The following is a 15,982-nucleotide window of genomic DNA, read 5'->3' as shown; positions in this document are numbered from 1 at the left end:
TACCACGTGTACACAGTCAGAACAAAAGGCCATGTAGTAACATGGTCTAAAAGCGCACCGGCTTCTGTTGCTGTATTGCCATCTTTCTTTTCGAGCGCATATTCTTGCAAAGATGACAAAGCATTGCACAATTCTTCAAGGTAATAACGCAATGGCTTCACAGCATCAATTCTCGACTCCTAATGAGTGTCTGATAACCCTTTAACAGATATTGGCATATGTTCTTGAAGTATATCCCAACGTGAAGGTGAAGAAGAAAAGATAACGTATATTCTGTTAATCAGACCAAAAAAGTCAACGGCATATTTTGATGACTTTGCCGCGTCTGAGATCACAAGATTCCAAGTGTGAGCTCCACATGGTACATACAAGGCATGGTCATTTATTTCTAGCATGCGGGCTTGAACTCCGTCATTCTTTCCTCTCATATTTGTGCCGTTATCATAAGCTTGGCCTCTCATGTCAGCAATGTCTATTCCTAAGTTGTTTGCCTTTTCAGGAAACACTTCCAATAAGCCCTCGCCAGTTGTATCATGAACAATAAGAAAACCAACAAACGCTTCACGAATATTGACAACATCTTCATCATTGCATTCAACAAAGCGTAACACCACAGACATCTGTTCTTCATGTGACACGTTGGGAGTACAGTCCAAAATAACTGAATAATATTTTGCTTTTTTAAGCTGCGCTATGTTGGCCTCTTGAATGTTACTGGCAACAAGTTGAATCAGCTTGTTTTGGATCTGTGGACTGAGGTACTGAACATGCATCTCTGCCTTCTTAATCCTCTGTAAAAGTTCGCTGAGGACAGTATCATACTTTGCAAGCAATTCAAACAGTCCCAACAAGTTGCCATTCGAAGGATCGCCAAGCTTTTCATTACTTCCTCGAAATGCCAAGTTTCTTTCAGACAAGAAAATAACGACATCAACCATGCATTTGACAACATTTCTCCAGAAATCTCTTTCTTTCAGAAAAGCCTGTAATTCGAGTTGGTCAATAGATGTACGGTTTACTATGCCTGACCGAAGGTCAAACCATTTCACCATACAGTCTTGATGACCTTTGCCTGTTTCATGCTGCTGAAGTCTTTTTGACAGTGCTTTCCAAGCAGATGTTCCACGACGTAGCGGTATGTCGCCAGTGCCAAATAATTTACAACAAAAACAAAAAATGGCATCTTTCTGAACTGAGTACATTAACCATGAACGTCTTATTTTCTCGCCATTTGCTATGGTTCGATAGAAATGAGTACTTGTGAACCTCCGTCTTTCCTCATTAAATGGAAATTCGTAACTTTCATTCAGCTGCAGTGGGCCACGTGCAACAATGTCACACACTTGCCTGTCCGATATTATAGACGGCCAATCTCCTGGATCATCAGTCAGTGGTTCAGATTCAGATACTTCGTTCCCGGCAGCAGCTGGAATATCTGTCACAGTTTGTTTGGTAGAACAACTGGCTTCACCTCCGACCTCACTTGAAGCACTTCTGGATACTTCTGGATACGATTCGTCGCTGCTAGCGCTATCCGTTTCATGTGCCTGTACCTGTACGTTGGATTGCAGAGCAAAATACGTTGACAACTTTGGAATTTTCTCAAGTTCCTTCTCGGCATCTCTTGCTGCCTTTCGTTTACTAGCTCCGCTCTTATACATTCTCTTAGACATCACAAAGCATGCTTCTGCGTTGGAAACGATAAAAAACTAAACAACTAAATTAATAACATTTATCCGCCGACCGCCATTATGAACGCAAATACACATTCTTTGAATGGGTCCAACTAAAATTCGAAACTGACCGACAGACAACTGATGTAGCCAATAGCATTATGATGTATCATAATGACTTCACGGTTTTGTCAGTAAAACCGACATGGATTGTGCAATAGCGCCAATAAATGTCACCTAGTTATACCTTACATTTTTTTTGCCACTTTTAGGGGCCCCCTTCCTTGCGGGGCCCCCTCCGGTCAGAGGGTACGGAGGGCACTCGCTACACCTCTGGCCAGAGGTAAACTGGGAACAAGAATATGTGCATGGGGCAAAGATTGCAGCTGCGGGGTTGATTCTTTGTGTTGTAAGTAGAAAAAGTAAAGCTAAAAGATGGAATATGGCCATGCTGAGCAACTTGTGGTTTGTCCTGCCAAAGATAGAGAAATCTCCCCAAAATGGAGTGGAGATTAAGGGAAAAAATCAGTTTTTAGGCAGTTCTACTTGTGCAGCAACCTGCGACTGGTTCATGGTCACAGTGCCTTTGGCAGTGTTGCTAGGGTGATATTTCCAAAGGATGAAAAGGACAAGGCAATGAAAATAGTTAGATGAATGGAGAGCTCTCCATATGAGGACAGACTGAAAATACTGGGACTACTAGCTTTGGAGAACAGACAAAGCACATGGTATAGGAAATATCTCATGGTACTGAGCCTTAAATCAGAAGCAGAAAACCATGTAGGAGCTACATTAGGGATAGGCAAAATGAGAGCTATCCCAAGGTGCAGCTGTGCGAGTGCAGGAGACGAGGGATAAAGAATGCTTGCCACAAGCCTATCAAAAGACACAGAAATGTACTTGCTATACTTAAAGAGTTTGCTCCATCACACATGCTAAAATTGCTCATCTCTGACATACATTATCCTGTATCATCACTTGAACATGACCCACGTGCATGCATGTGCACACACAGAGCCTGATTTTAAAAATAGTCTCAATTTTGGCAAACACACTTATCTAACCCAAATTACTTGTGCTAACAGTTAACTGCAGGTCCAAATGCTAGTATCTGAGGCCAAGATTTTTATAAAAGACTAGTGATATTTTGGGTGCTCAGCTTGAGACCTCTTGAAAGGATGTGATTTTCAGAGGGGAAACCGGGCTGGATTAAGGCATAAGCATGGTAGGGCCACACATAGAGTCCCAACTCCTGGAGTCATGTGATGACTTCAGATTCTGAACTTTTTTAAAAAAAAATCTCTAGCCCTTATGGTTGTAACAGAAAACTTGAAAATTGCCCCTAGTGATGTCTGCCGGAGTCTGCAGAGAGCCTGAAATAATGACTCAGAGATGTGAACTGCCCTATGCATCTCAAAGGAGTGTGAAGTCTGAGGTCCAATGTCCTGATGGTCCCCGCCAACACCACCCCAGCAGAAGACTCTGTTTGTGTGAGGTGGCAGGAGAAAAGTGGGGTAGGCCTGGCCCACCCACCCAAGCAGATACATTTTAGCTGCTAGGTTAAGTGCTGAGGGGCACCCTGCTGCCACTTCAGAGGGAAGAAGTAATCCCTGCTGCTCCTTGGAGGGGGGCATGCGAGTCCCATTTTGCTGCAGTGACTCTCTGGGATGGGAGGGGCCTCTGCCACCAGCCTCCACTATGGTGCAGGGGCTGTAGGGTGACCAGGTGTCCAGTTTTGGACCAGAACACCGGTTGAAAAGGGGTCCTGGGGGCTCCACTCAGCACTGCCGACTAGGCCGTTGACTTGCTGGTTGACAGTGCTGGACTCCGCGTGGCTCCTGGGAAGCAGCCAGCATGTTCCCCACTTCAGCTCCTTCGCGTAGCAGGAGTGGGGAACCTGGGGCCTGCCCATGGTTAATTTAATCTGGCCTGTGGAACCCTAACATGGGACACGAGTTGTGAGCGCTGGCTTGCCCCATTGCAGGGGGAAGCTCTGAGTCTTGCTCCCCCCATGGGCCTGGAGCTGCTGTGCCGGCTCATCTCACTATGAGGGAAAGCCTTGAGTCTCGGCACCCCACTATGCCCCCATGGCCTATGATTGATTTTTTTCTGTGGGTCAGTGGCCTGTGACAGAAAAAGGGTTCCCCAACCCAGAGCCCTCACTCCCCACACTTCAACCCCCTGCCCCAGCTCTGATTCACCTCCCACCTCAGTCCCAGTCCGGAACACCCTCCGAACCCCAAACCCCTCATCCCAAGCCCTACCTCAGAGTCTGCACCCTCAGCCAGAGCCCTCACACACCCTTGCCCCTGAATCCCCTGCCCTAGTCCAGAGCCCCCTCCCACACTCCGAACCCCTTGGTCCCAGCTCAGAGCACCCTCCTGCACCCCAAAACCCTCATCCCCGGCCCCACATCAGAGCCCGCACCCCCCAGCCAGCACCCTCATCCCCCCCTGCACCCTGAAACCCTCATTTCTGGCCCCACCCTGGAACCCGCACCCCCAGCCCAGAGCCCACACCCTCAGCCAGAGCCTTTACTTCCTCCTGCAGCCCAACCCCATGAACCAGCCTGGTGAAAATGAGTGAGGGTGGGGAGAGCGAGTGATGGCAGGGGGGTGGAGGATGGAGTGAGTGGGGGCAGGGCCTCAGAAAAGGGGCAGAGCATGGACGGGGCTTCTGAAGAAGGGTGGGGCAGGGCAAAGATGTCCAGTTTAGTGTGAGTAGAAAGTTGGCAACCCTAAGGGGCAGAGGTACAATGGGTTGCATGTCCTGGTGTGCCTAGAGTCCCATATTGCCTTAATTCATCTCTGGATGGATGCCCAACACTTTCTGAGCCTTGGGCCACTTTAAGGTGTCTCGGGTTTAGCAATAATGCAAGGAACCTACAGGCCTGTGTCCTGTGAGACACTGGATCCAGCAGTTAGCATAAGGCTTGAGGCCTATGAATTTTGGCACAGATAAATGGCCCAATGGTCACTCCTAAGTTTTGGGGAACTGGGAATAGAGTGTTTAAGGGGGAAGTTTGTATATAATGACACCAGCAACCACAGGAAGATGAGCTAACATCAGCTTTTGGATATTTTAGGATAGGAATATCTGCAGATGTCTAACCACAAGAGGGCCATCATGGCAACAAACAGACATATATGATAATTTGAGATCATTAATATACTAATCTATAGCAGAAGGGCACCCCAACATTAGTAGGGCAAGGAAATACAAATAAGGAAGAGGGGAGAAACCCCTACTGAATATGCATTAGGCATAGTGGTGTCAGCACAGTATGTTTGGGGGGAGGGATAGCTTAGTGGTTTGAGCATTAGCCTGCTAAACCCAGGGTTGTGATCTCAATCCTTGAGGGGGCAATTTAATTGGGGATTGGTCCTGCTTTGAGCAGGGGATTGAACTAGAGGACCTCCTGAGGTCCCTTCCAACCTGATATTCTATGATATTATAAAGGTTGTATCCCAGCCTGTGTGCAGAGGGAGTGAGAGAAGTAGCCCTTGGGAGGTGCCAGGATGATGGCCACTGGTGAGGAGGAGGAGGAGGAAGGTGATGGTGGTAAGGAAGATAATGGTTAACATTTCAGGTTGCCCTGCAAGGTATGGTGTGAGTATATGTCTGTTCAGATGTACATTCTCTATATCTCCATCTATCTTGCTGGATTAGCATGCTTGTGACTTTGCTAAATGTATTAATAAACTATTACAAAGACAGAAGGTACCTAAAGCATGAGTGTTACAGCTGTGCACATCAGGGTTCCCAAATGAACAGTAATTTTAATAATACTGGGCCCAATCTTGGGACAAGAACCTGTCGAACCTCAGAGTGATACCTGGGAATTCTTAAGTAATCAATATAATTAAAACAAAATTCATAGATCAGGCTACAAGCTAGGCACCCAAAACCAAAGCACCCCAAATCTTTAGTCACTTCTGAAAAGACCCAGATGACTGATAGTCTCCAGAATGAAATTCACTTCTAAAAATCAGGCTTTAAAATGTCCACTGCCTATCTTAAAAACCTCAAATCAAAGCTACTTTTGGCAAAACTTTATCAAGGAACTGACACAAGGTGGTGTATTTTGGATTGGTTTTGAAACTGAAATCATCATTCTCTGTTTGTAACATCACTATGCACTGCTGTGGAAATGAACGTGATGTCCCAAACAGAAGATTATGACTTCAGGGAATAAACTGCAAATGAAATCTTAAAGCACCATGGTCCTTGGTTTTTATGCAATTTTTCTAGTAATCAAGAGTTAGAGAAGAGATAAAGAAGATATATAATATCAAAGCAGATATATATTAGAAAGAAGTTTTTCAAAGTTTTAAATGAGTCATCAGTTGCTCTTTGAGCATACATTTTAGATTTAATAAGGCCGTAACTAGATGCTAAATTTCTCACCATGTAATGCTAAGTGAACACTTAGTGAGGCTTAATGCAATGAAAGAGATAAATCTGTGGAGGCAGATAATCAATAAACTCAAAGCTATAAAAGCCAAGATCAATGTGTGAATATTCCAAATTCACAAAATATTTAGACATTTAAATTAATCTCTATCTGAACAAATAAAAAAAGCTCCAGGCAACTTAATTAGGTACATCTTTACCCTGATATAACATGGGTTCACATACAATGCGGTAAAGCTCTGACACGCTGCTCTGAGCAGCGTGTTAAGAGTGCTGGGCCAGGTTGGCGCTGAGGGGTTCGATACGGGGTAGAGGGTCTCGGGGGTGGTCAGGGACTCTCCCCCCCCCCCGGGGTCTAGGAGGCAGGAGCTGTGGGAGGGCACTTTTGGGGGCCCCACAGTCCCAGGGTGGCCTGGAGGATTAGCGAGGGGCCAGGAGCAGCCTGCTCCACTTCCCTCACCCCAGCCCCAGCTGTGTCACTTGGGGGAGGGGGCTTGGGGAAAGGGATCCCCCTGCACTCACCAGCAGCGCTGGAAGTGGAGCAGCCCGGCCCCAACCCACTCCGCTCCACCACCTCCCAGCCACAGTGCTTCACTTCCCACCGCAGGTGAGTGCGGGAAGCGTCCTTTCCCCAACCTCCCCGCACTCACCGATGGCGGGAAGTGGAGCAACCCAGCCCCAGCCAGCTCCCCTCCACCAGCTCCCAGCTGTGGCGCTCCACTTCCTGCCGCAGGAGAGTGCAGGACCTTTCCCCAGCGACACGGCTGGGACGGGGCAAGGAAAGCGGAGTGGGCTGGGGCTGTGTCGCTCCGCTTCCTGCCTCAGGTGAGTGTAAGGGGGCATCCTTTCCCCAACCTCCCCACACTCACTGACGGCGGGAAGCAGTGTGCCACGGACTGGGGCCGGGCTGCTCCGGTTCCCACCACTGCCGGTGAGTGCCTGTTGGGGTGTGTGTGTGTGGATAGGGGTCAGAGCAGTCAGGGGACAGGGGGTTGGGTAGGGGGTGGGGTCCTGGGGGTGATTAAGGATGGCCGTCTCTGGAGGGGGAGGTCAGGGAACAAGGAAGTTGGGGGGGGGGGGGAACAAGTTTGATATAACACGGTCTCACCTATAACGAGGTGAGATTTTGTTGTCTCCTGGGGACCGTGTTATATTGGGGTAGAGGTGTATCATCAACTGAGTTTGAAACTCTACTGGAAAATGAATAAGAATGTTAATTGCTCTTTAATGTGCTGCAACTATCTTGTTAAATGGTAACTGGTAACATTAACTTAACATGAAATTGCCTTATGGATCTAGAGGATTGTAATTTAAAATATTCTAGCTCAGATAGTATGAATAATTCCTCAATATATGAGCAACTAGGAGGTCAAAAATAGCCTCAAGCATGTTCACCAGTCTGTTTATCTACAGGCTTTAGTGCTTTCATCAGGGCACTGACCTCAGCCTATGTTTATACACCAGGCAATCTCAGTTTTCCTTCACATCATGACCCTACTTGGGCAAAAATTTTTAGCGAATGCCTCTTTTCCAGTGAAAAATGCATATTTGGCTACAATGTTTCATGAATTCATGGGTTTGACTGAATTGTTTTGGCTGCAAAAAAAATTTTTTTTTAATCAAAATGTTTCTATGCTTTCATTTCTAAACATTTTTTGCTTCAAAGTTTTGTCTAATTTTTACTAAAAATATAAAAAAAAATTTGTTTTTGCCACAACAAAATGTTTCATTCAACCCAAACTGAAATTTTTCGACATTTTGATTAGCTGAAAATTGACTCCTTGCTTTTCATTTTCAAAAATGTTAAATAATGCCACCGAAATGTCGGAATATTATTATTATTTACCCCACTTTACAAATGGGGAAACTGAAACAAAGGTTCTGTGACTTGCCCAAGACTACAGAAAGTCAGTGACAGATTTGGAATCTGATTTTAGGAATTCCTGGCTCTCAGCTTTTAGCCTCTCATCTGCCTTTGGCAAGGAAATAAAACAGAAAAATTGGCAGAAAAAAAGTAATCGGTTAAACAAACAACTGAATCTTCTATGAGTAATCAAGAAATGCATTATAAACTGCAACCCTGTGTGCTCTCTTTTCAGTAATGGAAACACACATAGATATCAGGGCATCATCCAGTGGCCAACATTGCACCTAATATTTATTTTGATTTCCAAGTTTCTATCTTTTTTTGTAAAGTCTCAGCTCTTCATCAAAATTAGAAGAGTCAATAAACACCCAACCAACCTTACAATAATAAACCAGATGCCCATAGCTCAGTGCTTCAGAGAAAGCCTGTAACAATAAGCAAGCACACAGCCCTGCTCCCAAAAGCAACCAGGAGGGCCTCTGTTAGTGCTCACAACCAACCCAGTGCACATGTATAGAGGATCCTACAATAATAAACCAATGATTTTCCACAAGTGGGCTGGTAGGGGTCATTAAGGAAAATGAATGGGCAGAGGAGATGAATGAAGTTTATAAATTGCTCTTCAGACAGCTGGAAATTTCTGTCTTTTGTACCAGTGCAATAAGTGGCAGCTACTTTGCCAAAGCGTTGTAAACACAATAGTGAAATACTGATGCTGCAGGAGTTAGAGGAGACTTCAGAGAACATGCCATAAATCAAAATTATTCTTGTGTAGTCTTTGCCAAGCTCTCCAAAGGTAGGGCAATTGGAGGGAATTCAGAGAAGTGCCACAAAAATGACGAAGGGGCTGAAGCCTCTGACTTATGAGGAAAGATTTTAAAAGCTAACTATGCTTAGCTTGGTGAAGAGATAACAATCTGGGATCTGATCATGAGTACAAGTATTTGGACAATATAAATGTCAAGAAGGAAAAGTGTTGTTTAGAGTGGGCAAAGGGGCCATAACTAGGAGTAATGGAATGAAACTCAGAAGAAAAAAATCAGGTTGACGATCAGGAAACAACTGGCACTAATAGCCGATAGGCAGTGGAAGAGCCTCCCCAGGGATGTGTTGGAAGCTCACTCACTAGAGCCATTTCAAATTAGACCAAAAAAAGCGCAAGAGAATATAGGGGAAAATCTTCCATTGAGCCTCCAGGTTTGGATAAGTGCCAATGACTTAATTGGTCTTTTCCCTCTTTAATGTCTATGGGCCTAATCCAAAGCGCATTAAAGTCAACGGGATTCTTTCCATTGACTTCACTGGGCTTTGGATCAGTTCCTATGTTTCTAACCCAGGAATGCCATTTCATCTGGAGCATTTAACGAAGATGGGTCGGGAGTGAAGTGCGAGCATCAGGGGGTACCTGGCCTTAATCATAATCTTAAATGTTGCTGCGTGTAATTAGTACCCAAATCTCTATGTGTCTTACCTCGTCTCCAATGAGGTATTCGTCATCTATGGTGAAGGTGACTGGGTCATTAGGGCTGAGCCACCACAGCGGCCGGAAGATGGGATACCCCCAGGAGAGCCATTCCTTGCTGAATTTTACAATGAGCGGGACAACAAAATCTTGATGCCTTTGTATGTATTGCCTAGTGAGATTCAGTACCTGAGGAGAAGAATTCAGCATGTTCTCTCACTTAATAGATGGCAATATAAGAGCAGACAAATGAGACTTTTAAGCCTACTTATGTATTCCTGGAGGAAAAGAGTAGTTGCCCAGAAAAGCAGACACAGTAAATCCTAGAAGAAAGATCAATAGACACAGCAGACAATCATGTGGAAACAGCTGTGATAGATTGATAATAGCTGTAGCTATGAACTCCACTAGGAGCTGAGTATATTGGTAATATCTCTTCTGGATTCACCTCTTCTAACTCATAAATGATTAACCCTTCTGCTACTAGTGTAGAGGGTGTGATTTAAGCACTCATTCTCCCAGCCTGAATTTTCACAAATCATTGCCCCCCTTATAGTCTCCCTCAGCTCCATGTCTGAGATCAGCCTGCTTGATTCTATTCTAGTTACTTGCTTTTTCAGAAGCAACAGGGAAATAGACTCATAGACTCATAGGTCAGAAGGGACCAATCTGATCATCTAGTCTGACCTTCTACACAAGGCAGGCCACAGAACCCCACCCATCCAATTTTATAACAACCCCTATCCCAGGACCGAGTTATTGAAATCCTCAAAAATGGTTTGAAGACCTCAAGCTGCAGAGAAACCACCAGCAAGTGACCCGTGCCCCACGCTGCAGGGGAAGGCGAAAAACCTCCAGGGCACCTGCCAATCCACCCTGGAGGAAAATTCCTTCCCGACCCCAAATATGGCGATCAGCTAAACCCTGAGCATGTGGGCAAGACTCACCAGCTAGCACCCAAGAAGGAATTCTCTGCAGCAACTCAGTACCCATCGCATCCAACATCTCCCCGCAGACCATTGAGCAGACCTGTCTGGTGGTAATTCAAGATCAATTGCCCAAATTAACGATCCTATCATAACATCCCCTCCACATACTTATCAAGCTTTGTCTTAAAGCTAGGAAAGTCTTTTGCCCCTACTACTTCCCTCGGAAGGCTATTCCAGAACTTCACTCCCCTAATGGTCAGAAACCTTCGTCTAATTTCAAGTCTAAACTTCCTAATATCCAGTTTATACCCATTTGTCCTCGTGCCTACATTAGTACTAAACTTAAATAATTCCTCTCCCTCCCTAACGTTAACCCCCTTGATATATTTATATAGAGCGAGCATATCCCCCCTCAGCCTTCTTTTGGCCAGGCTAAACAAGCCAAGCTCTTTGAGTCTCCTTTCATAAGGCAGTTTTTCCATTCCTCGGATCATCCTTGTAGCCCGTCTCTGAACCTGTTCCAGTTTGAATTCATCCTTCTTGAACATGGGACACCAGAACTGCACACAGTATTCCAGATGGGGTCTCACCAACGCCTTATATAACGGTACTAACACCTCTTTATCCTTGCAGGAAATACCCCGCCTGATGCATCCCAAAATCGCATTTGCTTTTTTAACAGCCGTATCACATTGGCGACTCATAGTCATCCTGCTATCAACCAGTACCCCAAGGTCCTTCTCCTCCTCCGTCGCTTCCAACTGATGCGCCCCCAACGTATATCCAAAATTCTTATTATTAATTCCTAAATGCATGACCTTGCACTTTTCACTGTTGTATTTCATCCTATTTCTATTACTCCAGTTTACAAGGTGGTTCAGATCTTCCTGAATAGTATCCCTGTCCTTCTCCGTGTTAGCAATACCCCCCAGCTTCGTGTCATCCGCAAACTTTATTAGCACATTCCCGCTCTTTGTGCCAAGGTCAGTAATAAAAAGGTTAAATAAGATCGGTCCCAAAACCGATCCTTGAGGGACTCCACTGGTGACCTCCTTCCAGCCCGACAGTTCACCTTTCAATACGACCCTCTGGAGTCTCCCCTTTAACCAGTTCCTTATCCACCTTACAACTTTCATATTCACTCCCATCTTTTCCAATTTAACTAACAGCTCCCTGTGTGGAACCGTGTCGAACGCCTTACTGAAATCTAGGTAAATTATATCTACCGCATTTCCTTTATCCAAGTAATCCGTCACCTTCTCAAAGAAGGAGATCAGATTGGTTTGGCACGATCTACCTTTAGTAAATCCGTGTTGCAATTCGTCACAATTACCATTGACCTCTATGTCCTTAACTACTTTCTCCCTTAAAATTTTTTCCAAGACCTTACATACTACAGATGTCAAGCTAACAGGCCTATAATTACCCGGATCACTCTTATTCCCTTTCTTAAAAATAGGAACTACATTAGCAATCCTCCAGTTATACGGCACAACCCCCGAGTTTATCGATTGCTTAAAAATTCTCGCTAACGGGCTCACAATTTCACGCGCCAGTTCCTTTAATATCCTCGGATGGAGATTGTCCGGGCCCTCCGACTTCGTCCCATCGAGCTGTTCAAGTACGGCCTCTACCTCAGTTGCGGTAATATCCACTTCCATATCCACATTCCCGTTTATCATCCCTCCATCATCGCAAGGTTCCTCACTAGTCTTATTGAAAACTGAGGCAAAGTACTTGTTTAGATGTTGGGCCATGCCTAGGTTATCCTTAACCTCCATTCCATCCTCAGTGTATAGCGGCCCCACTTCTTCTTTCTTTGTTTTCTTCTTATTTATGTGGCTGTAGAACCTTTTACTATTGGTTTTGATTCCCTTTGCAAGTTCCAGTTCAACGTGGCTTTTAGCCTTCCTCACTTTATCCCTACATGTTCTGACCTCAGCAAGGTAGCTTTCCTTACTGATCCTGCCTTCCTTCCACTCCCTGTAAGCTTTCTGCTTTTGTCTAATCCCCTCTCTGAGTTGTTTGCTCATCCAGTTTGGCCTACAACTCCTGCCCATGGTTTTTTCCCCCTTTCTCGGGATGCAGGCTTCCGACAGTCTCCTCAGCTGTGACTTAAAGTAATTCCAGGCCTCCTCCACATTTAAATCCACTAATTCCTCCATCCAATCCACTTCCCTAACTAATTTCCTTAACTCTTTAAAATTAGCCCTCGAGAAGTCAAAAACCCTCATCCCAGATCTACATTTGTTTATCCTTCCATCTAGTTTGAACTGAATCAGCTCATGATCACTCGAACCAAGGTTGTCCCCTACCACCATTTCTTCTACGAGGTCCTCACTGCTCACCAACACCAAATCTAAAATGGCATCCCCTCTCGTAGGTGCTTCAACTACTTGATGAAGAAATCCATCCGCTATCACATCCAGAAAAATCTGACCCCTATTATTCTTGCAAGAACTCGTCCTCCAGTCTATATGCGGGAAGTTGAAGTCCCCCATAATCACACATTTCCCTTTTGTGTTTACTTCATTAAAGACATTAAAGAGGTCTCTATCCATATCCCAATCCGATCCCGGCGGTCTGTAGCACACCTCCCTGTGCTACACCCTGTTTCTCTGACTGTCATTTCTGCTTCTGAATGTTCAGCAGTGTGTTCCCTTGAAGTGCAATCATGCTGGTGGAAAGTCAGCGCTTCAGGGGTGATGCACCTCTCTCCTAAACTGGGGAGCACTAGAAGTGCATTCTCTCCCAGGCACTTATTTGCTTCAAGAAAAGTCTGGAGAGCAGCTCTGCAGTGTTCTGTTCTAGCACCACTCTTCTTCTATGTGTATGTGGACTGCTGGGAGAGATAGCATGACTTCATAGGCAATGGTGCCATCAGTATGTTGATAGTACACAGCTCTAGGTATCACTTTCATCAGACCTGGATGGTGGGGAGTGTCACTTCTCACTGCTTTGTTGTTATTGAGGGTTGGATGAGAGTGATCTGGCTAAAGCTTAACCCAGACAAGAAAGCAGTGCCTGTAGATTGGGAAAAGGACCTTGTGAGTCCAGTAGGTGTGGTTTGCTTCCTACTGTTCAGGGGTATTCACCACTTTGACAAACACTACAGAACAAATTGATGGTGATTTAGGTTGCCCAGTTGCTCCTGGAATCTCAGGTGGCACTGACAGTCCAAAAGGCATTTTCTCTCAAACACGGACCTTGCTCTGTTGTTCATATCTTTATGATTTCTAGACTGGTTAACTGCAATGTGTCGTATACTGAACTGCTCTTGAGAACCTCTCAGAAACAACAGCTGGGGCAGAAAGCAGCTTGCTCCCCTGTTGAGCAAGTTTAGCCAGAGGAACTATATTACAGGAAGTGCCCCGGCTTTCTAGAACAGCTGAAATGCTTAAGCCAACACTTGAGCCAACAGATATAAACATCTGGGATTCCAGAAGCAGGGTGTTCACACTGAAGAGCACTTGTCCTGGAAGTCACTTCCTTCACTGATCTGACAGAGCCCAGGTTTGGTGATTTCAGTGGGAGCTGAAGGGGCTCAGCATTATTGAAAACCCACCCACACTTGTTAAGAATCTATGGATTTAGGAGCCTGACTTTTTAAGATTGTTATTTGTTCCTGTTACTTTGGGATTACTTAATGTTTCCAATTTAGAAACACTGAACAGAAATGAAAATCACTTCTTCAAATTGTCTTGGGAGGGTAGGGTGGTGCGGGGAAGCTTGCATTAATTATTTCTTTTTTTTAAACCCTGCCATTTAGAACACATGGGTTTAGATTTTAGGGACCCAAATTCTGAACCTTTTGGCCTTTAACATCTCTGTGCCTAAGCTTGTTCACCTGTAAAAAGGAGATGGTAATACCGGCTTCACGGGGGCCTTATAAAGCTCTGTTGTGATCTTTGGATGAAAGGTGCTACAGGGTGGTTTAACTGTCCTGTGTGCATCAGGGAGCATGCGCTGATGTAGTATGTGGAGAGTACGTACCCAGTCATCACAGCAGACCCATGGCGGAGTGCTGAAGGACATCACAGGAAGGAACGTCACAAGCTGCAGCCAGCGAATATACAGCTCTTCTTCTGTCAGGAACTCATTTGCCAGGGTCCCTCCTGTGCAGGACATTCAGTTTGTGAAAAGGCAAATCAAAAGCGTACAGGAAGTGTAACCCACACACCTCCTGGGTGTGGTGTTCGGTCCCCTCTAGCAGTGCTGTAACAAGGGCGAGGCGAATGAGGCACTTGCCTGGGGCGCAGCTCTACCGCAATCAGCGGCATCTCTACTGCTGCCGCTGCTTCGGTGGCAACTCGGTGGTGGGTCCCTGAGTCTCGTCGCCGAAGAATAAATGAAGCAGCGGTGGCAATTCGGTGGCAGATCCTTCCCTCTGACAGGGACTCAAAGACCTGCCGCTGAAGAGCCTGGAGCCGACCCTTGCCTCGAGTGCAAAAATTCCTTGTCACAGCTCTGCCCTCTAGTTGCACTGACTGAGACCACTTAGAGATTAATGAGTCTGCTACAGCCTTAGCTAAGAGCTATGTGGCTTTTAGCTCATGCAGGAGAGCAGTGCCCGCGATGCCAAGGGAGCACCCCGCCACTGAGGAGCGCAGCCGCTGGACAAGCAGCTGCCAAAATGCCGCCGAGAAGTGGCAACATCAAGAAGCGTTGCTGCCGAAATACCGCTTCTTCTCGGCGGCATTTCGGTGGCAATGCCTCTCGATGACACTGCTTCTCGGCATTTCGGCGGCGATGCTTCTTGGCATTACCGCTTCTTGGTGGCATTTCAGCAGCTGCTTGTCCAGCGGCCCTGCTCCTCGGCGGCTAGTCGTCCGGTGCCTGCCACACTGAAAGGTTGGGGACCACTGCAGTAGAGGCTCATGCATTTAGCTCCAGAAATCCCAGGTTTGATCCTGCCCGCCAAAGACTGGGGTCTGTCGGTGTTATATATGCAGTCACTTATAAAGAGATGCTCTAACCCCAGAATCTGTCTTGCTCCAAGGTGCCAGACAGAAAGCCCTAGGAGCCCATAGTTTATCCACAGCACAAGCAGTAGCAGCTTCCCCTCACGCCGCAGCCCTGCAATGTATTTCTGGTGGGGTAAGAAGGTACTTCAGTCCTCAGGCCTATTTGATCCTTAGCCTCTCTGTCAGACTGAAAACAAGCATGCGAGTCAGGGGTCACGGTTTTGGACACTTTCCCACTGAGAAGAGGGCTGAAATCATTGACTCATTACACGGAACAGCTGGCACCTGTAACATGTTGTCACTAGTGAACAAAGCAAGCAATAAATGAGTGATGGAGAGGTGAAAGATTGCATTTCACAGTGAGGAAAATTTTCAAAAGCAGCTCAGTGATTTTGGATCCTAAATCCCATTGACTTTCAAAGGGATTTAGGTTCCTAAATCTCTTTAGAAAATGTTGTTCACTATCAGCCCAACAGTATAATCCTTACCTGTTTACAGGAAGTACTATGTAATGCTTTGTTATTTGTATTGCAGTAACACCCAATGTCCCCAAATGAGAATGGTGACCCACTGTGCTAGGTGCTGTACATAAACATAGATTCCTTCCCCATCAAGACATTCATTCTCAATAGACAAAGGATGTGTTATTGCCTTTTGACAGATGGGGAATCGAA

At 45.7% G+C, this 15,982-nt stretch overlaps 1 protein-coding gene across 3 annotated transcripts in view; it reads right to left on the bottom strand.

Moving 5' to 3' along the window:
* LOC127051037 (SITS-binding protein-like) overlaps positions 1–15,982 on the bottom strand; it is an 81,712-nt gene that overhangs the window by 14,400 nt on the left and 51,330 nt on the right. For 2 of the 3 annotated variants that reach the window (XM_050952858.1, XM_050952857.1), the window contains 2 exons: positions 14,338–14,459; positions 9,425–9,604 (listed from right to left, as the gene is read on the bottom strand). In XM_050952858.1, the coding sequence (XP_050808815.1) occupies positions 9,425–9,604; positions 14,338–14,459 (302 nt within the window). The remainder of the gene's footprint in view (positions 1–9,424; positions 9,605–14,337; positions 14,460–15,982) is intronic. The other variant, XM_050952860.1, reaches the window with a different exon arrangement.

This window comes from Gopherus flavomarginatus, chromosome 5, assembly GCF_025201925.1.
Source record: "Gopherus flavomarginatus isolate rGopFla2 chromosome 5, rGopFla2.mat.asm, whole genome shotgun sequence".
In the NCBI taxonomy this organism is placed as follows: domain Eukaryota; kingdom Metazoa; phylum Chordata; order Testudines; family Testudinidae; genus Gopherus; species Gopherus flavomarginatus.
Note: the sequence above shows the minus strand (reverse complement) of the source record. Positions and strands in the feature narration are given on the sequence as shown.